This window comes from Salvelinus sp. IW2-2015, linkage group LG7 (assembly GCF_002910315.2).
Source record: "Salvelinus sp. IW2-2015 linkage group LG7, ASM291031v2, whole genome shotgun sequence".
Taxonomy (NCBI): domain Eukaryota; kingdom Metazoa; phylum Chordata; class Actinopteri; order Salmoniformes; family Salmonidae; genus Salvelinus; species Salvelinus sp. IW2-2015.
Window position 1 is genome coordinate 30,109,716 of NC_036847.1, and position 26,617 is coordinate 30,136,332.

The following is a 26,617-nucleotide window of genomic DNA, read 5'->3' on the forward strand; positions in this document are numbered from 1 at the left end:
CTGTGTGCTGTTGTGTGGTTGTGTTGTTTGTATACTTCTCTGTGTGTGTGTGTGTTGTGTTTGTTGTGTATACTTCTCTGTTGTGTGTGTGGGGTTGTGTTGTTGTGTATACTTCTCTGTGTGTGTGTGGGTCTGATGTGTTGTAATACTTTTGTGGTTGTTGTGTGTCCATACTTCTTGTGTGTGTGGGTTGTGTTGTTGTTATACTTGTGTTGTGTGTGTGGTTTGTGTTGTTGTGATACTTCTCTGTGTGGGTGTGGTTGTGTTGTTGTGCCTATACTTTTCTGTTGTGGGTGTTAGGAGACATGCTACGCCAACTGCTTATAAACTATCAGTTAGTTATAATATTATAAGAAATCTAAGATGTGGTCAAATAAATTCTATTCAGCTCAGGGCTCCAGCTACGCATCTGGTTTGCTAGCGTGCTAGCCTAGGTGGCTAGATGTCAAGATCAGTCTTCTTGGGTACAGCAAAGAGACATATCAGTTCCCTCCTGGATCAAGATCCCTGTTGCCTTAAAATAGGTTTCGTAGCGCTGTTGATAATAACAGTGTGTTACCCCGGTTGGTACAGAAACAGTATGATGGTATTACACATCTGGATACAGCCCAACCCTAGCAGGTACCTATGTTGGCAGTGTGTGCCAGCTGTGTGTTTGTGTAATTCTAGTCATTCATCATTAGTCCTCCGCTCCAGGCTCCAGTCCTCCAGTCAGAGCTCTACCCTGGCTGACAGGTCTCCAAGGCCTCCAGCCCTCAGCAGCAGAGCTCTTACCTGGCTTGACAGGTCTCCAGCCCTCCAGGCCTCCAGCCCTCCAGCGAGCTCTACCCTGGCTGACCAGGTTCCAGGCCTCCAGGCCTCCAGCCCTCCAGCAGATCTCTACCCTGCTGACACGGTCTCCAGGCTCCAGCCCTCGGCAGCAGAGCTTTACCCTGGCTGACAGGTCTCCAGCCTCCAGGCCTCCAGCCCTCCAGCCAGAGCTCATACCGTGGGCTGACAGGTCTCCAGGCTCCAGCCCTTCCAGCAAGCTTTTTACCCTGGCTGACAGGTCTCCACTCCTCAGCCTCCAGCAGAGCTCTACCCTCCCCAGGCTGACAGGTCTCCAGGCCCGCCAGCCCTCGCAGCAAGAGCTTCTACCCTGGCTGACAGGTCTCGCAGGCCTCCAGCCCCTCCAGCACGAGCCTTCCCCTGCGCTTGACGGTCTCCCAGCCCTCCAGGCTCCAGCCCTCCAGCAGAGCTCTACCCTGGCTGACAGGTCTCCAGCCCTCCAAGGCCTCCAGCAGAAGCCTTCTACCCTGCGCTGACAGGTCTCCAGTGCCTCAGCCCTCCAGCAGAGCCTCTAAACCCTGGCTGACAGGTCTCCCTGGACTGCTTGAACACGCGATCAAGTACCAGATGTTTCTCTGTTATCTGGTAGAACCCCACAGCGAAAAGATACACATCACACAGCTCTTCTTTCTCTACGCCCCCCCCCCCCCCTTCACTCACTCTATTGTTCTTGTCTTGTTTGTTTTTCTACTCCCCAGAAGCCAACTTCCTAAATCTTGCTAAGAGTTTTAATAAAACTGAGAGCACGGTGTTCCTGTTGTTTATGCCTTATTGAGGTGGAGGTAGGATGTGCGTGTGTGTGTCCCTCTCTCTTTCTGTGTTGGTGTCTGTCTGTCTTGTGTCTGTGTGTGTGTGTGTGTGTCTGGTTGTGATGTGTGCCTGTTGTGCCTGTGTGTCTGTGTGTGTGCTGCCTGTGTGTCTGTGTGTGTGGTGTGTGTGTGTGTGTGTGTGTGTGTGTGTGTGTGTGTGTGTGTGATGTGTGTGTGTGTGGTGTGTGTGTGTGTGGTGTGTGTGTGTGTGTGTGTGTGTGTGTGTGTGTGTGTGTGTTGTGTGTGTTGTGTGTGTGTGTGTGTGTGGTGTGTGTGTGTGTGTGTGTGTGTGTGTGTGGTGTGTGGTGTTGTGAGTTGAGCAGAGAAGTAGAGCGAAGGTGTCTTAAGAAAGTCTTAACTTTTTTCTCTTCCTTTCCTGAAAGAGAAACAGTAAAGAAGTATACACAACAACACAACCACACACACACAGAGAAGTATACACAACAACACAACCACACACACACAGAGAAGTATACACAACACAACCACACACACACAGAGAAGTATACACAACAACACAACCACACACACAGTGTACTCTGCAGCTTTAGTAAAAGGTCACATTTGCAGAAGTTGATGGGAAATTATAGCCCATTTACACTACATGACCAAATGTATGTGGACGACAGCTCGTTGAACATCTCATTCCAAAATCATGGGCATTAATATGGAGTTGGTCTCCCCCTTGCTGCTATAACAGCCTCCACTCTTCTGGGAAGGCTTTCAACTAGATGTCAGAACATTGCTGCGGGGACATGCTTTCATTCAGCCACAAGAGCATTAGTGAGGTCGGGCACTGATGTTGAGGGATTAGGTCTGGCTCGTAGTCAGCGTTCCAATTTATCCCAAAGGTTTTCAATGGGGTTGAGGTCAGGGCTCTGTGCAGTCAAGTTCTTCCACAACGATCTCGACAAACCATATCTGTAAGGACATCACTTTGCTCTGGGGGGATTTCTTTCAACCTTTATTTAACCAGGCAAGTCAGTTAAGAACAAATTCTTATTTTCAATGGCGGCCTAGGAACAGTGGGTTAACTGCCTTGTTCAGGGGCAGAATGACAGATTTTTACCTTGTCAGCTCGGGGATTCAATCTTGCAACCTTTCGGTTACTAGTCCAACGCTCTAACCACTAGGTTACCTGCTGGCATTGTCATACTGAAACAGGAAAGGGCCTTTCTCAAATTGTTGCCACAAAGTTGGAAGCACAGAATCGTCCAGAATGTCATTGTTGGATGTAGCATTAAGATTTCCCTTCACTGGAACTAAGGGGCCTAGCCCAAACCATGAGAAACAGCCCCAGACTATTATTCACCCTCCACCAAACTTTACAGTTGGCACTATGAGTTGGGGCAGGAAGCATTCTCCTGGTAGGAGCTATAAGAGGATGGGCTCATTGTAATGGCTGGAATGGAATAAATGGAAAGCCAGCCATTACAATGAGCCCATCCTARTATAGCTCCTCCCACCAAACTTCTCAGCCTCCTCTGGTGTGTATGCTTGGCCAGGCGTAAATAGGTTGACAACCACTATTCTAAAATGATGTACATGCCGATCGGAAGACTGTGGCCAATGAACATGACACTGAACAAGAACAAGATATTGTATGTTCAGACAAGCATAAGAGTGTATGTTACTGCTCACACAAGCATTACTGTAGTGTAGAATGTGTAGACAATGCTTCAATGTTCATTCAAAAATCTCCTTGGGAATTGATGTAAATTCCAGGAAAGTAGCCTCGTGCATACCTCATCAACCCAACTGATTAGGTCGCTGTGATCCGTATGCAGATCTTTGTCAGACACTTCCTGAATGAATTGGACGTGGAAGTCCATGATGACACCATGTTCAGTGCTGTCTATTTGTACTGTCTCTATGCCCAAGACATTCTGTACACCACACTCAGTTACTTGTCCAATATTTAAATGTTTTGTACCGGGTCGTTTTTGTTGAGCTGGTCTGTAGCTCTCTCTACCTCCCCCTTTCCCCTTCTTTCTTTCTCTCCCTCACTCCTTTTTCATGGTGACTTCACCACATCCTACACCAGAGTTCCTAGACTTTGTCCTGGCTTATAAAAATAACCAACTCGTTATCAAGACCGAGTTTGGGAAACCCTGCCTTACACCTCTCTCTCTCTCTCTCTCTCTCTCTCTCTCTCTCTCTCTCTCTCTCTCTCTCTCTCTCTCTCTCTCTCTCTCTCTCTCTCTCTCTCTCTCTCTCTCTCTCTCTCTTGCTCTCTCACTCTCTCACTCTCTCTCGCTCTCTTACTCTCTCACTCTCACTCTCACTATCTTCAGAATGTCAACGGACCACAGATTATATCATAACCCTATTCCCTGTCCCGTCTGTTTGACCAGGATATTCAGTCCACCAATGTCTGTCCAGATGACAACGTCTCAGTATTGATGGAAAACACCCCCAGCCAATCATCAGCGGCGGCTGACAGTGAGGAGGAGAGGAGGAGTGCCTTAGAGAAGAGCATGTAAGTGGTTCAACTGTAATTACACAACACTGCCCTTACTACCCCTTACTCTAAAACTGATCAAAGTTTGATGTACAACACAGCATTTCCATGAGCATCATGTATGGCTGCAAACAATTATCTTAAAGGGGCAATCTGCAGTTCAAACAATTACAAATGGGTWCACCCCACCACTGTTTTGGTGAAGGACTGACCATGATAGTTTTAACCATGTTTTGAGCCGATACAGTTTGTTTATAATTACAGAGTTGGAGTAAAACAAGCTTGGGGTTGTGATGGGGAAAGATAATGGAACTGGATACTGGAACTAAGCTCATTAGATATTTACAAGTTATATTATGGACGGGTTGGTTGTTTAGCAACAAAACTCATGAATGCGCAACTATGTAGCAAAACAGATCGGTTGGCTTAGACTGTTGACATATACAGTTGAAGTTGGAAGTTTACATACACTTAGGTTGGAGTCATTAAAACTCGTTTTTCAGCCGCTCCTCAAATTTCTTGTTAACAAACTATAGTTTTGGCAAGTCAGTTAGAACATCTACTTTGTGCATGACACAAGTCATTTTTCCAACAATTGTTTACAGACAGATTATTTCACTTATAATTCACTGTATCACAATTCCAGTGGGTCAGAAGTTTACATACATTAAGTTGACTGTGCCTTTAAACAGCTTGGAAAATTCCAGAAAATGATGTCATGGCTTCAGAAGCTTCTGATAGGCTAATTGACATCATTAGAGTCAATTGGAGGTGTACCTGTGGATGTATTTCAAGGCCTACCTTCAAACTCAGTGCCTCTTTGCTTGACATCATGGGAAAATCTAAAGAAATCAGCCAAGACCTCAGAATTTTGTTTTGAAGACCTCCACAAGTCTGGTTCATCCTTGGCAGCAATTTCCAAACCCAGAAAGTACCACGTTCATCTGTCAAAACAATAGTACGCAAGCATAAACACCATGGGACCACGCAGCCGTCATACCTCTCAGGAAGGAGACTTGTTCTGTCTCCTAGATATGAACGTACTTTGGTGCGAAAAGTGTGAATCAATCCCAGAACAACGTCAAAGGACATTGTGAAGATGCTGGAGGAAACAGGTACAAAAGTATCTACATCCACAGTTAAACGAGTCCAATATAGACATAACCTGAAAGACCGCTCAGCAAGGAAGAAGCCACTGCTCCAAAACCGCCATAAAAAATCCAGACTACGGTTTGCAACTGCACATGGGGACAAAGATTGTACTTCTTGATGAAATGTCCTCTGGTTGGTCTGATGAAACAAAAATAGAACTGTTTGGCCATAATGACCATCGTTATGTTTGGAGGAAAAAGTGGGATGCTTGCAAGCCGAAGAACACCATCCCAACCGTGAAGCACGGGGGTGGCAGCGTCATGCTGTGGGGGTGTTTTGCTGCAGGAGGGACTGGTGCACTTCACAAAATAGATGGCTATCATGAGGAATGAAAATTATGTGGATATATTGAAGCAACATCTCAAGACATCAGTCAGGAAGTTAAAGCTTGGTTGGAAATGGGTCTTCCAAATGGACAATGACCCCAAGCATACTTTCAAAGTTGTACAATAGTTTGTTAACAAGAAATTTGTGGAGTGGTTGAAAAGCGAGTTTTAATGACTCCAAGTGTATGTAAACTTCTTCAACTGTACATATAGTTATTTTAAAAGTCCAAAAATGGATGTAACAACTGCAGATTGCCCCTTTAAACAGACAAGACTGTTTGGAAAGACTTTGTATTGATGGGGATGACCAACAGTCAGTACCGTCTCTCTGTCCAGGTACGTACTGAAGGAACTCCTAGAGACAGAGAAACTGTATGTGGAGGACCTGGGGCGCATAGTAGAGGTGAGAATACAGTATTAGAACCATTTCCAGGGACAGTGATATCAACAGCGGCAGAAGAAACCACCGTTTCACTGCTGGAGTTTGAAATCGGACAACTTTTGTATCAACCAAGGCAGAAGAAGAAGCGGCACCCATTTATTCAGTGATTTGGTCTGGAAATCATTGTCAACGCAACACCTTCAGTTTCTTTCAACACAGCTTGGTCTGGCTCCAAAAACAGACATTTATTTTATTGGGTTTGATTTTATTAATATATATATTAGTATAGTCTGACAGAGTTTGATATATTCTAGGTGAAGAAATTGAAGACTTCCGAAAGTTATTTTTGGCCCAGTGATGTTATAGCAACATAATAGCGACATGCCTATGTTTGGAAAGCTTTTCCAAGTCAGAAATAGTTGTTTTCCAGGTAAGTAGGTATGTACAGTATATGTGGCGTTAATACATAGACTTTAGCTCAACAGGTTAACATAGTCTTGTTGTGTGCAGGAGACCTGGGCTTGAATCCCAGTCAGTAAGTACAGGATATGAGATCTGAGGTTGGCTGTATGTTTCCTGTACAGGGCTACATGGTCACTATGACTACTAAAGGTATACCAGACGACATGAAGGGAAAAGACAAGATCGTGTTCGGAAATATTCATCAAATTTTCGACTGGCATAAAGAGTGAGTATCGGAGATACTGTACAGTGTGTGTGTGTGTGTGTGTGTGTGTGTGTGTGTGTGTGTGTGTGTGTGTGTGTGTGTGTGTGTGTGTGTGTGTGTGTGTGTGTGTGTGTGTGTGTGTTTGTGTGTGTGCACGTGTGTGTGCACGTGGTGTGTGTCTTTGTGTGTGTGCGCTTGATGTTTGTAACCTGTCTCTCTCTCTCTAGCTACTTCATGGGCGAGCTGGAGAAATGTATAGCAGAACCAGAGAGACTGGCCCAACTTTTCATAAAGCATGTGAGTCTACACACATGGACACACACGGACATGCACATGGACACACACAGAAACAGGTGTATCCTGTGTCCATTTGGTGTCTGTTGAGGTATAACGCTGTAAGGAAAACACATGAAAAGCTCCTATTTATCCACCAACACATCTCTGTATTTCAGCTGCTAACATTCGCCCCCTCACTCGCACCCTCACACAAACACACACACACACACACACACACACACACGTTTCCCCCTCCACTTCCTTGTTGTTGATACCAAGGATTTCAGACCTGCCTGTGTTTTCCTAGCCACAGACAGGCTGGCTAGCATCTTGACCAGCCCAGACAGAACCGGTCAGTCAGGAAGTGTGTTTGTAGCTGGACCGAGCGGTCAGGAAGCATGTGGAGAAAAACAGCTGCAGTTTGAAGAAGCAAGCAGAAAAAAGCCACATGAATAATAAACACTTGACTAGACTCTTTGATATGGTGGCTATTTTCCTCCGGCCCTAAAGATGACTATATCTGCCCATGTACTGTATCTGGTCGATAAGCTGCTGATCAACAGAGATTTTTTTACTGAGCGGTCCCAAATATACTGATCAAAAATATAAACGCAACAGGTAAAGTATTGGTCCCATGTTTCATGAGCTGAAATTAAAGATCCCAGAAATGTTCCATATACACAAAAAGCTTATTTCTCTGAAGTCTTGTGTACAAATTTGTTTACATCCTTGTTAGTGAGCATTTCTCCTTTGCCAAGATAATCCATCCACCTGACAGGTGTGGCATATCAAGAAGATGATTAAACAGCATTATCATTACACAGGTGCACCTTGTGCTGGGGACATTAAAAGGCCACTCTAAAATGTGCAGTTTTGTCTCACAACACAATGCCAGAGACGTCTCAAGTTTGTGCAATTGGTATGCTGACTGGAATGTCCACCAGAGCTGTTGCCAGAGAATTGAATGTTAATTTATCTACCATAAACCGCCTCCAACGTCGTTTTAGAGAATTCTGCAGTACGTCCGACCGGCATCACAACCACACACCACGTGTATGGGTTGTGTGGGCGAGCGGTTTGCTGATGTCAATGTTGTGAATCGAGTGCCCCATGGTGGCAGTGGAGTTATGGTATGAGCAGAGCAGGCATAAGCTACGGACAACAAACACAATTGCATTTGAACTGTTGACGATTTGAATGCACAGAGATACCGTGACGAGATCCTGAGGCCCATTGTTAGGCCATTCATCCGCCACCATCACCTCATGTTTCAACATGATCATGCACAGCCCCATTTAGCAAGGATCTGTACACAATTCCTCTAAGCTGAAAATGTCCCATTTCTTTCATGACCTGCTGTCACGCCCTGACCTAAGAGCCTTTTTATTCTCTATTTTGGTTAGGTCAGGGTGTGACTAGGGTGGGTACTCTAGTTTGTGTATTTCTATGTTGGCCTGGTATGGTTCCCAATCAGAGGCAGCTGTCTATCGTTGTCTCTGATTGGGGATCATATTTAGACAGCCTTTTCCACCTGTTGTTTTGTGGGATCTTGATTTTGTATTGTTGCTTTTTAGCACTACAAGGCTGTATGGTTCGTTTGTTACTCTTTCTTGTTTTGTGCCGGTTATCTTAAATAAAAAATGATTAACCTACCCCACGCTGCATCTAACAACAATCGTTACACCTGCATACTCACCAGACATGTCACCCATTGAGCATGTTTGGGATGCTCTGAATCGAAGTGTACGACAGCGTGTTCCAGTTGGCGCCAATATCCAGCAACTTTGCAAAGCCATTTGAAGAGGAGTGGGACAAAATTCCACAGGCCACCATCAACAGCCTGATCAACTCTATGTGAAGGAGATGTGTCGCGCTGCATGAGGCAAATGGTGGTCACACCAGACACTGACTGGTTTTCTGATCCACGCCCCTCTTTTTATGTATCTGTGACTACAGTAACAGATGCATATCTGTATTCCCAGTCATGTGAAATCCATAGATTAGGGCCTAATGAATTTATTTCAATTGACTGATTTGTCTGTCTAAACTGTAGCTCAGTAAAATCATTGCGTTTATAATTTTGTTCACTATACCAACAAGACCGTAAATACACATCTTGAAGCAACCACATATTTAGAGCATTTTGAKCCCCCGACACATTTTTTTAAATTTACATTTGAGTCATTAAGCAGACACTCTTATCCAGAGTGACTTACAGGAGCAATTAGGGTTAAGTGCCTTGCTCAAGGGCACATCAACAGATTTTTCACCTATTCTGCTCGGGGATTCAAACCAGCAACCTTTATGTGACTGATTCAACGCTCTTAACAGCTAGGCTACCTTTCGCCCACACACACACTCACACTCAAAGAAAACAGCTGATTTCTATCGCTGGCACTACCAGAGCTTGCCCTCGCCATACAGTACTGATCAGTTCACAACAACACATTGACTGCAGTGTTTCATCCTCACAGCCTCCTAGCCCCCTGGCCCATAGACATCCTGTAATTCCCCAACCTGCCTGGTCAGGTGCTGGTCTGGTCTCCAGGATGCAGAGCTTCAGAAGAAGTGCTAGGTCGAAGGTAGAGTTAGGTTGCTCTGCTGTCAAAGGCTCTGGTTACGTGGAGGATAGCAGGACAGCATTGTGGGTACATTATACATATGTTCATTCACAGGTAACTCCATTACTGCTTACACACACACACACACACACACACACACACACACACACACACACACCACACACACACACACACACACACACCACACACACCACACACACACAACACACACACACACACACACACACACACACACACATTACCACTCCCAGGTTTACCACAGCTGCTCTTCTTTCATCTGACAATTAGTCACACTAGACTGGACCAGAGGAGGAGAGAGAAAGAGAGAGAAGGGAGAGAGAGTATGTGAGGGAGAGAGAAAGAGAGAGGGGCAACTTCAGTTTCGCTTAAAGACAAATAATTGTTTCTTTGTTCTGTTCCTTCCTTTTAATGGGCAATGGCTCAGAGAAAGACATCATCACACATTGATTTTTGTAGATTCCAGATACATTTTCGCCAGTCAAACAGACATATTAATTTGTGCTAAAAGAGAGATACGTTTTGTCTAATAAGGTCGATTCCTGAAGTTTTGTTACCTTCCATTTTGTAACCCCCTCGTTTTGCAAACCCTTGGTTTTGTAACCTCCTCATTTTGCAAACCCTTGGTTTTGTAACCTCCTCATTTTGCAAACCCTTGGTTTTGTAACCCCTCATTTTGCACAACGCCTTTGTTTTGTAACCTCCTCATTTGCAAACCCTTGGTTTTGTAACCCCTCATTTTGCAAACCCTTGGTTTTGTAACCTCCTCATTTTGCCAAACCCTTGGTTTTGTAACCTCCTCATTTTGCAAACCCTTGGTTTTGTAACCCCCTCATTTTGCAAACCCTTGGTTTTGTAACCTCCTCATTTTGCAAACCCTTTGTTTTGTAACGCTCCTCATTTTGCAAACCCTGTTGCGCTTTTGTTAACGCCCTCATTTTGCAAAACCCTTGGCTTTTTAGTAACCTCCTCATTGTTGCAAACCCTTGGTTTTGTAACCTCCTCATTTTGCAAACCCTTGGTTTTGTAACCTCCTCATTTTGCAAACCCTTGGTTTTGTAACCTCCTCGTGGGATGAATCCTTAAGCTCTTACAGCAGTGTTTCACACTACTTTGTGGGCCTATTTAGAATCTAAAGCTATTGTTAACTGCGTTGTATACTGAAGCAATAAGGCCAGAGGGGGTGTGGTATATGGCCAATATACKACGGCTAAGGGCTGTTCTTAGGCACGAAACAACGCAGCCATTAATCACAAACTCTGGAGGAGCCTTATTGCTATTATAAACTGGTTACCAACATAATTAGAGCAATAAAAATACATGCTTTGTCATACCCGTGATATACCATGGCTTTCAGCCAATCAGAAATCAGGGCTTGAACCCCTCAGGTCAAAATCAAAGTTTTGCAACACAATAAACTTCTGTTTTGATAATATTTTGAATCTAGTTCAATATGTTCAAAGCAGTTATACTGTGTACTGTACTGTACTGTTTATTTTCTGATATGTTAAATTGCTARAAGGTTGACTGTCTGTGCGTATGTTTGTATTACAGGAGAGGCGTCTCCACATGTACGTGGTTTATTGTCAGAATAAACCCAAGTCGGAACACATTGTCTCTGAGTACATCGAGACCTACTTCCAGGTTAGTATCTCTTAGCAAACGTACAGCTAAGTCCACCATACATCACTGTTATCTTACTGAAACTCTCGTTCGGAAAATACAATTCAGTTTCATTAGACTCCTTTTTCTGGAATGTTATTTCCTATTGTGGTAATGACAGGTTTGGTTTTAGTAACGTAATATGTCACGTGGGAATAATGCTATGCTTTGTTGATGTGGTCATGTGAAGGTAATAACATGTCACATGGATGTGTGGTTGTGATAATGAGTCTGTATGTCACATGAAGACAGGTCATATTAATAATACATGCTTGAGGTCATGTCTTTGTGTGTGTCCCAATCCATGGCATAATGCTATGCCATATTATACACTATGTAATTATGCCATATTATATACTATGTAATTATGCCATATTGGATGTTGTAGGAATTCAATGTCATGGTTGGTCGTATTAATGACATTTTGAGGTTTATCATATTGATATACACTGAATTAACAAAACATTAAGAACAGCGTCCTAATATTGAGTTGCACCATCCCCCCAACACCCCCATCCACCCTTTGTGTGTTGGCCCTATCAGGAGCTGAGACAACATCTGGGTCACAGACTACAACTCAACGACCTGCTGATCAAACCAGTCCAGAGGATCATGAAGTACCAGCTGCTGCTCAAGGTGACACACACGTACAGTATACGCACACACGCAGGCATGCGCACACACGCACGCAGACACACACACATAGACACGCTTGTAGACACACAAGCACGTACATGCATGCGCACGTGCAGGCACGCATGTAGACACACACACAAACATGTAGACATACACACACGGACAGATATACAGTACATGCATGCACGCGCAGACACGCACAGAAGTGCAGGCACGCACAGACACATACACACAGACACACAGACACAGACACAATGACACAGCCACAGACACACAGACACAGACACACAAACACACACAAACACAGAATTACAACGAGTCATTTTTGCTTCTACATTTTTATTTTGACCTCTTCTGTAAGTAAATACTGGCCCGTAACAGGAGTATATGAAGATAGTTGCTCAGCGAAACCCCATATTTGGTGCATAACAAAAGTATTTTGACATTATAACACTTGCAGAGCTGTGTCATGGGAGTTTGAAATGTAACTTCCTGGGCGTTAGAGAGGAGACACGTCATAGTCATCGTCCACATCTCTAAAGCACGGATACTGGGGAAATGAACATGGTCATACAACTATCACCTAGTGCCAAGCTTGTACTCTCTCTGGTATTCAAATTGATCTAAGAAACTAAGAAAACATCTTCCAGATGTCCTCACCTTACATTGACTGGAACTGTCCATGCTGCGTTTATGTGAACAGGACTTCCTCAAGTATTACACCAAAGCTGGGATGGACACAGAAGAGCTGGAGGTGGGTGTTGCTCTGATACAGATCATGCTGTTATTACCAGTTTCTACCATGCATCTACAGCTACTAGTTCCCTAGGAACAGACAACTACTAGAGCATGTGAGGCTCTGTGTTATTTTGTTCTCTCTAGTCAAACAACCTGTATTCAAGATTTGCTAGTTTTAAGGATCTCTCTCTCTCTCTCTCTCTCTCTCTCTCTCTCTCTCTCTCTCTCTCTCTCTCTCTCTCTCTCTCTCTCTCTCTCTCACACTCCACCACACTCACAATCAGCCTCCACTTTCACACTGCACACTCACACTCACACTCTCACTCTCACTTTTCTCACTACTCACCTCACTCACCTCACTCACTCTACTCACTCACTCACTCACTGTCACTCACTCACTCACTCACTCACTCACAATCACTCACTCACTCACAGTCACCTCACTCACTCACTCACTCACTCACATACACAGAAAGCGGTAGAGGTGATGTGCTTTGTGCCCAAACGCTGCAATGACATGATGAACGTGGGACGCCTGCAGGGCTTTGAGGTAAGACGTTGGAATTTAGGGCTCAGTTTAATCTGTATCGTGGAACTTCAGCTCCATTGATATGTAAAGGCGATGTTCCCGCGTTGGCCAAGACTGCAGACACGTTAAACGCTGCGTATGTCAGCTCAATTGGAAATMATCTTCACATTTCTATAGTGATGAACTTCCGTGGCACAAATTGAATCAAGCCCTAGGTCTCTCTTTATTAAAATAGTTCTCACAATTGATGTACTGCACTGTAAGCCAGTGTTTCCCAAACCTCTTCTGAAGTAACTCCAGGCCCAGCCAGTCAATTTCTTTGATGTATTCCAGAACTAGAACTGTTCATTCAACTAATGAGGGGTTTAGTGATTAGGTGATCATTTGAATCAGGTCTGCTAATTCTGGAAAACATCAAGTCACTGGCCGGGGGCTCAAGCAGAGGTCCGCTGCAAGCCATATAGTAAACCTCTGTCCTCTATTCATCCTGTGTCTCTTCTCTCCATCTCTCCCTCCATCCGTCCTTTCGTCCCCAGGGTAAGATCACAGCGCAGGGGAAGCTGCTCCAGCAGGACACCTTCACAGTGATGGAACAGGACAGCAGCTTTCTGTCCCGAGCCAAGGAGAGGCGGGTCTTCCTGTTCGAACAGCTGGTCATCTTCAGCGAGCCAATCGACAGGAAGAAAGGGTTCTCACTTCCTGGTTACAACTTCAAGAGCAGCATCAAGGTGGGTCTCTTCTCTTCTTCTAATTCTTCTTCTATTCTCTTATTTAATTTCAGATTAGATTSAATGCAGAAACTTCAAATAAAGTTAGAAACAAAACAATAAAATGTGACTGTTATTAGCTACACTGGCATAACCAGTCAGTGTAAACAAACAAAATGGTTGTCCAAATCTAACGCTGTGTACCAATTACATAACCACCAGCAGTCCGAGACACATGGACAGGGTTGTGAGTGTTCTTGGAAGTCTCTGAAGCATCTGTGTCTGGTCTTTGTTCAGTGTTGGTGAGGTATTTAATGACTTGCTCTCCTCCACCAGATGGAGGTCAGATGTGGTCTGTTCCAGGTGYATGGAACATTACAGGAATGTTCAGATAGATATGCATCACGTAGAACAAATATGATTGGAATAGGTAATCGTGTCAACTCTATTAATCCCATRAGTAACGTTCACAGGTTTTCCAGGAATTCTGGTTGGAGGATTCACGGATTCCTTCCTTATTCCAGAAAATCTTCCAACCAGGATTTCTGGAAAAGCTGGGAGTTGTGGTTAAGTAACCAGAATGGTGCCACTCTACTGCATACACCTGCTGTGTGTTCCAGGTGAGCTGTCTGGGGGTGGAGGTTCCAGTGGAGGCGGACTGCCTGGTGCTGACGTCACGGGGAACTGATGGGAGCGTGGTACGCTATGTGCTGCAGACCACCTCCCCAGAGGTCTGCAGGGCCTGGGTCGATGATGTGGGACAGATCCTGGAGACCCAGAAGAACTTCCTCAATGGTAGGATGGAAAAACACAACAGCTTTACTTTCAGGATTCATATCTAGACTCCATGCTGCCAAAGTGCTCAATGGTAGGATGGAAAAACACAACAGCTTTACTTTCAGGATTCATATCTAGACTCCATGCTGCCAAAGTGCTCAATGGTAGGGCTGCAGACCCAGATAGACAACACCAAACAGTAAACAACCACTTACAAGTTACTCATGTCTGGCCCTTTGGCTTAAGCTCAACTTCCTCAAATGGTCCGATTGGAGACAAACTGATGGCAAAACAAACCTTTACCAGTCACACATCTGATGTTTAGACCTTTCAGCTTTCTTGCCACTTATGCAATGTGAGCACTGAGCAGTGGGACCAAGTCATTGTTTTACAAGTCACAAGTAAGTCTCAAGTCTTAGCCCTCATGTCACGACTTCTACCGAAGTCGATGCCTCTCCTTGTTCGGGCGGTGCTCGGCGATCGACGTCACCATTCTTCTAGCCATCATTGATCTATGTTTCATTTTCCATTGGTTTTGTCTGGTCTTCTTACACACCTGGTTCCAATCCCATTCATTATATGTTGTGTATTTTACCCTCTGTTTCCTCTCATGTCATTGTCAGAGATTGTTTTATGGATTGGTGTGCAACGGGTTCTTGTACCCACATTTATTTTATGTGACTTTGGTTTTGGAGTTGACTGCAACATAGTCTTTATATCCGAAAATAATAATTTAGGGTATCATCTTTCCAAGGGCTCCGTCTGAATTCACCCYCCGACGTTCCTCTGCACTGCCACGCGCAACTTTTTCTCAGCTGGCACAATTTGATTGGCTMCTGTCCGATTCAAACTGTAATCCGTTAAATGAAGGGTTGATGCGCTGCACACTTTTTTTAATAGCGTCATTTTTTATATTTGGCCTTGGGGAGGGTCAAGTCAGTTCGAGTCAAAAGGCTCAAGTCCAAGTTAAGTCACGAGTCATTGGTGTTAAAGTCAAAGTCGAGTTGCAAGTCACCATATTTGTGACACGAGTCTGACTAGAGCCCAAGTCATGTGACTTGAGTCCACACCACTACTGAGCAGTAATGTTAGCCAAAAGCAGTTCAGTATCAAGTCGACTTACACAAGCCATGAAACTACAATTACCAATACTAATAATTTGACCATAAAAAAACACTAAAAATAAAAAAGGTGCCTAGTTTAAGTCCTCTCTCTCCGTCTTCTACCATTCATTCATCCAGCCCTCCAGTCTCCCATTGAGTACCAGCGGAGGGAGAGTAACAGCAAGTCCAACAGCCTGGGCCGGAGCATGAGAGCCCCCCTGTCTTCGGCCAGCAGTCCCCTGCGCCCCCACTCCTCAGCCTCCATCGACCGCCAGCGCCTGCCCTGCCTCCTGTCCTACAACACCTCCCTACCCATCCTCTACCTGCCCAGCCAGGGGGGAACCTGCCCCCAGGGACCTGGCGAAACAAACACTCCCCAGGAGGTAAGGTCACACATTCAAACTGTACACACAGACACACACCCCGGGAGTTAGGGTCACACACATTGCCAGCGGTAAGGGGTCGCAGTCACACCACACACCCCACACACACATCGACCCACACACACACACACACACACACACACACACACACACACACACACACACACACACACACACACACACACACACATCAGTGACCTACAGCTGTCAGACACATTGCTTTTGTTTGACCAAAAACAAGGAGACGCTGCCGTCCCCGTTTAGCTCGCTGTACTGGAATGGGCTCTGGCCACATCCACACTACAGACTACATTACGTAGACCACAACATCCACATTATAGACTACATTACATAGACCACAACATCCACATTATAGACTACATTACATAGACCACAACATCCACACTATAGACTACATTACGTAGACCACAACATCCACACTACATGTCTAGATCGGGAAGCCTTTAATTAATATCCTCATCTGAAATAATCTGAGATCTCATGACAAACTTTTTTCATGTAACAATAAAGATGAACAATAATTTGTTTGCTCTCAGCTCTCAGTATCTGATGTTTAGTTGTGTTGTGTGTGGTCTTGTGTGTGTGTTTGCAGTCTCCTCTGGTCAGTAGGAACTCCCAGACAACAGCCTCTCAGTCTCACATCCAGCTAGCCTTCACCGACCAGTCTGGCCTGTCTCAGTACTCCAGGACCCAAACCCCCCTGCAGTGCCAAGCTGTGTCCAACGGGCTGTATAGCACACAGGTCTACGCACGTACACACACACACAAACACATGCAAGCCCACAGATGCACGCGCACACACACACATATGTGCACATGCATGGACTAGGGTTTGTATAACCCGGTCACCGGGATTTACCGGACAAAATCACTCCCTTTTCTCAGGATAAATAACTGCGAGAAACCAGTAAATTATAAAACAATATTTGTATGAACAGCATGGCGTGAAACGGAACTAGCAAATTACAGTGGCTTGCGCAAGTATTCACCCCCCTTGGCATTTTTCCTGGAATTCAAATTCGAATTKAAATAGATTTTTTTGGGGGGGTTGTATCACTAGATTTACCCAACATGCCTACCACTTTGAAGATGCAAAATATTTTTCTTTGTGAAACAAACAAGAAATAAGACAAAAAAACTAAAAGCATAACTATTCACCCCCCAAAAAATAAGTCAATACTTTGGAGAGCCACCTTTTGCAGCAGTTACAGCTGCAAGTCTCTTGGAGTATGTCTCTATAAGCATGGCACATCTAGCCACTGGGATCTTTGCCCATTCTTCAAGGCAAAACTGCTCCAGCTCCTTCAAGTTGGATGGGTTCCACTGGTGTACAGCAATATTTAAGTCATACCACAGCTTCTCAATTGGATTGAGGTCTGGGCGTTGACCAGGCCATTCCAAGACATTTAKATGTTTCCCCTTAAACCACTCGAGTGTTGCTTTAGCAGTATACTTAGGGTCATTGTCCTGCTGGAAGGTGAACCTCCGTCCCAGTCTCAAATCTCTGGAAGACTGAAACATGTTTCCCTCAAGAATTTCCCTGTATTTAGCGCCATCCATCATTCCTTCAATTCTGACCAGTTTCCCAGTCCCTGCCGATGAAAAACATCCCTACAGCATGATGCTGCCACCACCATGCTTCACTGTGGGGAAGGTGTTCTCAGGGTGATGAGAGGTGTTGGGTTTACACCAAACATAGCGTTTTCCTTGATGGCCAAAAAGCTCAATTTTAGTCTCATCTGACCAGAGTACCTTCTTCCATATGTTTGGGGAGTCTCCAACAATCCTTTTGGCAAACCAAACGTATTTGCTTATTTTTTCCTTTAAGCAATAGCTTTTTTGTGGCCACTCTTCCGTAATGCTCAGCTTTGTGGAGTGTACGGCTTAAAGTGGCTCTATGGACAAATACTCCAATCTCCGCTGTGGAGCTTTGCAGCTCCTTCAGGGTTATCTTTGGTTTCTTTGTTGCCTCTCTGATTAATACCCTCCTTGCCTGGTCTGTGAGTTTTGGTGGGCGGCCCTCTCTTGGCAGGTTTGTTGTGGTGCCATATACTTTACATTTTTTTTTATAATCAATTTAATAGTGCTCTGTGGGATGCTCAAAGTTTCAGATATTTTTTATAACCCAACCCTGATCTGTACTTCTCCACAACTTTGTCCCTGACTTGTTTGGAGAGCTCCTTGGTCTTCATGGTGCCACTTGCTTTGTGGTGCCCCTTGCTTAGTGGTGTTGCAGTCTCTGAGGCCTTTCAGAACAGATGTGTATATATACTGAGATCAGGTGACAGATCATGCGACACTTAAATGATGTCCACCTGTGTGCAATCTAACTAATGAGTGACTTCTGAAGGTAATTGGTTGCACTAGATCTTATTTAGGGGCTTCATAGCAAAGGGTGTGAATACATATGCCAGGTTACCGGGAGAAAAGTTATTTATTCTCGGTATGGAACTTCTGTAAAATACCGGGAAACTATTCAACCCTAGCAGGGTGCAAACACACACGCACCACACACGCAGCACGCACCACACACATAGCACGCACCACACACATAGCACGCACAACCACATAGCACGCCACACACATAGCACGCACCCACACAACATAGCACGACGCACACACAAGCAGCAGCACGCACCACACACGATAGCCGAGCACACAGCAGCGCACACACAGCACGGCACCACACACACCACGGCACGCACCACACACATAGGCAGCGCAGCACAGCCACGCAGGCGACGCACCACCGCATTCACCACAGCACGCACCACACACACAGCACGTCACCACCACACAGCACGCACCATCACACAGAGCCACACATAGCAGCATCGACACACACACGCAGCACCACACACAAGCACGCACCACAGCACGCAGCACCACACGACACACAAGCAGCAACCACACAGCACAGGCACGCACACAGCACACGACCCACACGCAGCGCACACCACATCACGCAGCACCAGCACACACAGACAGCACCAGCACATCACAGCAGCGCACCACAACAGACGGGCAGTCTCCTACGCACACTACACCACCAGTGCAGTCATGCCTAGCACTGACATCAGTAGCCCACACCATGCCGCACGCACCACAGCCGACATAAAGCACGCACCACACACATGCAAGCACACAGCACACCGACACAGCACGCACCACACACGCAGCAACGCACCACACACGCAGCACGCACCACACACGCAGCACGCACCAACACGCAGCACGCACCACACACATAGCACGCACCACACAACATAGCACACACCACACACAAGCACGCACCACACACAAGCACGCACCACACACGCAGCACGCAACCACACACACCAGCACCACAGCCACACACACAGCACGCACCACACACGCCAGCACGCAACCACACACAGCACGCACCACCACACAAGCACGCACCACACACATAGCACCAGCACACACAGCGCGCAACCCACACGCAGGCCGGTTACTTTTCCTAGAACCTATTCCCCTGCTTTATTATGGAAAGCATGCATGCTGAAATGTAATTATATAATTTACACATCACTACATTTCAATCTGCTTTCTAGTTTTATTGTATGTCTTATAGGTATGATCTATCACCCATGTCAAGAACATTTAGATAAATAATTAATAATGGTTCATATAATTATAATTATTATACGCTCATTTACGTTCATTAAAATTTGAAAGGCTTCGGTAAACGCYAATGATTTGTACAGGAATAGAGGAGGAATTTAAGTAGAAGGAATCTGCATCAAAATGAGAGGTAGGCTACTACTCCCCCTGTTGGCCAGAAACAGAAAACAGAATTATTCTTCAGAATGAAAGAGCATTGGGAATATTGTAGAGGTGTTTTGTCTGAAACAATATGAAGAACCACAGATTGGAGGTGTGTTGCTGTACACTAATTGCTCTATTTAGCCACAACTCATCATCATCATCATCATCCTCCTTCTCTCCTTTCAGACTGGGGAACAATAGCTAGCTAGGTATCCTGTTGTTGAACCCTGTCTCAGACCACAACCCTCTGTCTTCACTAATACAGACCATCTCTGCTGCTTGTACTTAGTGAGTGGTGCCGACAGACTAACATCGGTTCCTACTAGCTGGTTTGCTGTTCTATGTATGTACTCTGGGCTGCATGGGGCCTATGGGTACATAACAAACAGGAAAGAGGCTGACCCAGAGAAGCAAGTCCGAAAGTCAGAGATGCCTATCAATGGCCTAATTGTTCTCTCTCATGGTGGAATTTCCGCATTGTGTTGTTGTGACTGATATTGTTAACAGAAAAAACAAACCACAAATGGCTGTTGCTGATATGATGAGTTATTCACAATGGCTATAGTAAGGCATATGCATCTGTTCAAGAGAAAAACAACAACATTAACCTAGTACTAGTTATTTAGGTTACATTTCATTCAATCTATCAACATTTCAAGTAAAAACGTATTTTAATCTGAGTGTCCTCCTCTCCCCCAGCAGAGAGCAGGAGAGGGCTGCCGTAGCAGAGTGCTGCCTGGTGAGGCTGGACCTCCTCCTGTATCCATCCCTGGTCCCTCGGCTGGCCGGCGCTCCAGCAACCTGGCCCAGCTCAATGAAGATGACCTATGAACCGTGACCGATGGGAGGAAAACTGGAAGGTCATGGACCTCCACAGCTAGCGCAGAGAGAAGCAGGAGGACCTCATCTAGGCCTAACGTCTGTTGATGCTATTTTAACTTTAGGGACCTTTTAAAGATGGATGGATGACTCTCTTTATGGAGCAAGGACTGGATGGAGGCTGCTTTTTCAGACTGTTACAGGAGGGTTCACTGACATCATGAGAAAAATATCCCAGTATTCTAATGTCATTAGTCATTAGATCATTTTTTTTGCGATGTGATGCAAGGTTGAAGACATGTGCAGCACCCAGCCAGATGATGCGATGGCTGACTGTATGGAGAAAACTCTATGGACATCAGGTATTATGGTGACTGATGACTTTGCTTGTTTTATTGTTAGGAGAATCTCTATACAGTATCTATTGTACTGTCTATCTACAGCCCGGGGGATTTCTTCACAGGAAAATAAAATGCCATGGGGGGGATGGGTTACTGGAGAACTGTGTACATACTGCATGTCTGTAAAATGCGTTTGTGTGTGTGTACAGGATAGGCAGTTGCTCTTCTTGTGCCAACATGCAGATAAAAGGACTCCACCCTGAAGAGAACAGGACTGTAGATCTGAACGGCTCTTTCTCTCAGCTCTCTCACACTGCTGGATTCTTCTATCCCTCCTTTTAAAAGACAACTATTTGTATTGTATCAGGCCATTGTCGAAACATGTCTTCATTCCTCCACTAAACAGGGCCTACAGTACACTATGTTGCTGTAGTAGACAATGAGGAGAGAGGGGATGCCAGCTAGATTAATGCATTTGATCTGTACATATGTAGAAGTTTGGATTCATCTGTTATAGAAAATAGCTTTTCTGCTCCTGCCGCAGTATTTCAAAAAGACGAGAATGAGAGAACTCCCATGTTCTCTTTCTCTGTTTGACCAAAGCTGGCTCTTGTTTGATCTGAATATTCAATAATATAAAGGGGCGAGGGAGCCCCCTGGAGGCACTCTGCAGGCGTGGCATCACTCAGACTCAGTCTTTCCTCAGATTCAGATACAGATGGATTCCTTGGTAAGTTCTCAATTACATACTCCTCACATCCTCTCTCCTCATCTCCTTCTCAAAACCCATTGGAGGAAATGGTCAGAGGGAAGGGACCTCTGGCTTTCTCATCCAATTAGTTTTGAAAAGGAGAAGAAGAGAGAGGACGCAAGGAGTATGTAATTGAGGTCTTCCCCTTGTGTTCTTTGCTCCCATCCTTTCGCTAAACGTCAGAGAGAAAGGAGAGGATTATAAGAGATGGGGAGAGGATGGGAGGAGAGGAAGGAATCGAGCCAGGACTATGAAGATGTGGCCAGAGAAATGGCCATGCCAATGCTTGGGGATAGAGACCAACTGATTTTTCAAATTTATATTTTCTTGATGTCCTCTAGGTACGTCCTAGGAGACATTAATGGGTTGTGTTGAAATATGAAATAAGATGTCACACAGTCGTCTGTCAGTTAAGTCCAATGTTGATGTGCCACAGCTTTCTGKTGTATTTATTCATCTCGGCTGGCTTTTGCTACTGCACACTACTACACACCATACTGTTGGCTCGGGCTTACATTTCTGCTTCTAGATAAAGGAAGACAGTTTAGAAACCGCTAACTACTTGGGTTATTGTGTCAGTTGACATTATGCATAAAAAGTTCTGCATCCTCTGTCCACATCAAAATGAGATGTGTGGCAAAACGGACGTTTTTGAGACGTCAAATACTTCAGATCGTATTGCCACTACAATATTATTACCAACTGTTGTGTTTAACACATCAAGTACATGTAGTTGTGATGTTGTGTATTTCAACACCCAACCTTTCCTCTTATTAATCAAAGCAAATGACTGTAAACAGAGACGATAAGAGAAGAGTCTGACATCTAGCATGTCCGCTATAGGTGAATTCCTCTCTATGGCCAGTACAGGTCAATATAAGGCTTCCGGATCCAGATAGCAGTCTAATAAGACCTCTGCACCAAAGACCAATGGCTTCGAGTTCCAATGGCACCTCTAGCTATATCTATTTCAAATATCAGCACCGAGGAGAGCCCTACCATGACTGTTTCAATTCACAACACCATCTCATACAAACCCAGAGTACTCAATGACTACGGGGTGCCGTTTGTAAAGTTAAACAGTGAAGAGTGTCATATTTCAGTGGCAATTATTGATCTAGCATTTTGTGCATGTGACTTAAATATGAAGGAATACCACTCCTGAAATGAATATAGACTAAAGAGCGGAAATATGGGTTTTTAAGATGACATATTTGACGGAATAGAATCTGTTGTATTATATTAAATAAAGTGAACTTTTAAATTAAGAATGGCCTATTTTTTATGTAATTTCTGAAGGTATATTCCTCTAACATTGAGATAATCTGAGTATATATGGAAATATATCAGGAGTATTAATACATGGGGATTACAACCGAATCCGTTGAAAATATTGAAGAGGAGTGGGAGAACATTCCACATTCAACAGCCTGATCAACTCTATGAGAAGGAGATGTGCCGCGCTGCGTCAGGCAACTGGTGGTCACACCAGATACTGACTGCTTTTCTGGTCCACGTCCCTACCTTTTTATTTAAAGGTATCTGTGACCAAAAGATGCATATCTGTATTCCCAGCCATGTGAAATCCATAGATTAGGGCCTAATGAATTTATTTAAATTGTTTGATTTTAACTTGACTTTAACTCAGTAAAATCTTAGAAATTGTTGCATGTTGTGTATACATTTTTGTTCAGTGTATATCTGAATTTAACAATTAATGTCAGTCTCAGTTTGTCTCTTTATTCTAATCTAAAAGGAACGATGACTTAGCCCTGCTCATACAGAAATAACAAGGAGGAATTTCACACGTTTTTAATTCTAGTGCCACATACCCGGCCTAAACTAATAAAAAGTTGACTTTATACAGCCTCTGAAGACAGAGAACCCCTGGATAAGGGCCACCAGATATCTGGTATTCAGAATAAAGGAAGGGTCATCCTGGGCTGTAAAGTAAAGCAGGGCTTGTCCTGATCGTAACAAGCCTGTGACATATGGGGTCTGTGAGGGAGAGAGGGAGGAAGTAAAGGGGGTGAGGCTGGGGAAGAGGGTGGGGTACTAAAGGGTATTAGGCCAAAATCAGAGCAAGTTCCCATCACCTAGGGGGTTAGTTGGTCAGTTAGTTCCCTCAGAATAAAGGGTAGTCAGTGGGATAGTAAACAGGGGTTGATATTCATCATAAGGCATCTGTGATATAGGGACTGGGGGGCTCAAATCAAAGAGAGTTCCTGTCAGCACAAAAAGGGGATAGTTTGTTGGTTAAATCAAATCAAATTTTGTCATATGCACCGAATACAACTGTTGTGGACTTTACAGTGAAATGTTTGAATACAAACCTTTCCCTAGATGCAGAGTTAAAAAAGAATAACAAATAAAATAGCAACTAACACAAGAGGAATAAAATAAAATACACAAGAATTGTCACGGCCGTTAAAAGAAGAGGACCAAGGTGCAGCGTGGTGAGCGTACATACTTTTACTTTAATGATGTCGCTAACATAACAAATAAACATACAGAAACGACCGTGAAGCTTAACTCGGCAATAATGGCGCTAACAAAGATAACTTCCCACAAAGACAGGTGGAAAAAAGGGCTACCTAAGTATGGTTCTCAATCAGAGACAACAATAGACAGCTGCCTCTGATTGAGAACCACACCCGGCCAAACACAGAGAAATAAAAACATAAAAAAAGAAACTAGAATGCCCATCCTAGTCAATAAAAGCCTCTCTATGGCCAGGGTGTGACAAGAATAGAGCATATGCAGGGAGTACCATACCAGATAACAATGTGGAGCTAAATACAGGGAGTACCAGTACCAGATCAATGTGGAGCTGTATAACATATCAGTACGAGCTACCAGAGATCAATGTGGACTATATACACGGATACCATACAGATCTATGAATATCTGTAAGAGCACCCTTAGTACATATAAAGTAGATACTCGTAACCAGCATCTGAAATGCTGGGTTCTTCTTGATAATGCCTCATGTATACAGGTGACGCTCCACATGATCTGGATTACCTACTAGGACCAGATCATATGACCTTGCACCCGCTATATACAGTGGATGTAATTACCAGACACCATTGATCTGGGTAAGCCCCTGTATTAATAAGCCGTCAACATTGATCTGAGATTGCGTGTGTGTGTGTTTTTCCTGGTAGTTCGAGATGGGATGTTGGGTTGTTGTAGCTAGCCTGTGTGGTAGCTGTGTGGTCTCCGGATATAGCTGCAACACATATGATGCTGAGTACCAGGGATCAGATTGAGAAGCATATATGTATTCAACTGGAGGTGAGTGACACTCTAATAACTTCCAATTATACTCAGCGATCAATGTGGTCAGCTGAGATACATGGAGGGAGGATACCGAAGTACCAGAACTCACATGCAGAGCGCGACTGGTATTTGACATGTAGTTACAATCAATGTTGAGCTATGTATACAGGGGTACCCAGTATCAAATCAATGGCAGAGTACAAGTACTACATAGATATGGATCTGGATGAGATCAGGTGGGTCGGGTGTGTGAAGGGTGAGGGCAACACAACACATTCTGCCATTGGCTGATCCTCAACACTGAGTCCCTCAGGGGTGCCTTGCTAGTCTCCTCCTCTTACTCCCGGTTCACCCACGACTGCGTGGCCTGCACACTCCAACCCGATCATTACAGTTTGCCCGATGCACACAACAGTATTAGGCCCTGATCCAGATCGCCTCTGTCACTGTTTGACGTTGAGACTTGGTGTTTTGCTTGATACTATTAAGGAAGCTCCAGTTGAGGACTTGTGAGGCGTCTGTTTCTCAAACTAGACACTCTTAATGTACCAGTCCTCTTTTTTATCATTTCTTTTTACTTTAGTTTATTAGTAAATATTTTCTTAACTATTTTTTTAACTGCATTTGTGGTTAAGGGCTTTTGAAGAACGCATTTCACGGGCGCATGTGACAAATACATTTGATTGGATTTGAAACTGACTAGGCATCTGGATACTGAGTTAGCTTCCTTCTGAATGAAGGGTAGTTCTGTAAATGTTGATCGTAACACGGCTGTGATGTAGAATTATGGGCTGGGGGCAATTGGAGGAGGGAATGGGAGAGAAAAGCCCTTAAAATTGAGAGGGTAAGGCTGGGGAGAGGGGAGTCTGGGAGATAGAAAGAGTAGAGAGGGGTGAGGCTTGGAGAGGGCTGAGGCTGGGGGAGGAGGAGTCTGGGAGATAGAAAGAGGTGAGAGAGGGTGAGCTTGGGAGAGGTGAGGCTGGACTAAGAGGGGGGATGAAGAGCGTTATAACTTTCACAAGGGGGAAAAATCAAAGGGCTTTCCTGTCACCACTGGTGGTCTGAGCAACGGGTTCCCATTCACGGGGGAGTCCTGTCGAGTGGAGGGCCAGTGCATCTGTTGACTCAATCTCCTCCATTCAGAGAAAGTAAACAGACCATTAAAGCCACATGATTTGAACTTGATTGCAGAAGGCGGAAACAACTACCCTGAAAAGCCCCACCACAAACTGCCCAAAAACAGCCCCGTCCCCCCACCAAACTACTCCCTGAACAGCCCCCCCCACCCACTCACTAAACTGCCCTCAAACAGCCCCCATCCCCTCACCAAAACTGCCCCCAAACAGCCATCGCACGGCCGCCCTCCCCGCCCCCCCTGCCCCCAAACATTCCTTCACACTTCCATGATACAATACTGAAATTCACACAATACTAGTATTAGGTTGAAGTAGGCATAGCAAGCATTTGAGTCTCACATTATCACTCTGACAAAATATGAGAAAATAACATCAGAGAACATGGATTTGCTTTAGCAAGGAATTTACATTTATTAAAATGTACATGCGGTCTTAACTTGAA

At 44.6% G+C, this 26,617-nt stretch overlaps 1 protein-coding gene across 1 annotated transcript in view; it reads left to right on the forward strand.

Moving 5' to 3' along the window:
* arhgef25a (Rho guanine nucleotide exchange factor (GEF) 25a) overlaps window positions 1–22,561 on the forward strand; it is a 34,408-nt gene extending 11,847 nt beyond the window's left edge. The window contains exons 4-16 of the mRNA XM_023990550.2: window positions 3,992–4,116; window positions 5,913–5,979; window positions 6,543–6,646; window positions 6,853–6,922; window positions 11,056–11,145; window positions 11,707–11,799; window positions 12,503–12,553; window positions 13,010–13,087; window positions 13,603–13,794; window positions 14,394–14,568; window positions 15,792–16,036; window positions 16,650–16,799; window positions 20,549–22,561. Coding sequence (XP_023846318.1) covers window positions 3,992–4,116; window positions 5,913–5,979; window positions 6,543–6,646; window positions 6,853–6,922; window positions 11,056–11,145; window positions 11,707–11,799; window positions 12,503–12,553; window positions 13,010–13,087; window positions 13,603–13,794; window positions 14,394–14,568; window positions 15,792–16,036; window positions 16,650–16,799; window positions 20,549–20,677 — 1,569 coding nt within the window. The 3' untranslated portion in view covers window positions 20,678–22,561. The remainder of the gene's footprint in view (window positions 1–3,991; window positions 4,117–5,912; window positions 5,980–6,542; window positions 6,647–6,852; window positions 6,923–11,055; window positions 11,146–11,706; window positions 11,800–12,502; window positions 12,554–13,009; window positions 13,088–13,602; window positions 13,795–14,393; window positions 14,569–15,791; window positions 16,037–16,649; window positions 16,800–20,548) is intronic.
* Window positions 22,562–26,617: the final 4,056 nt, after the last annotated feature.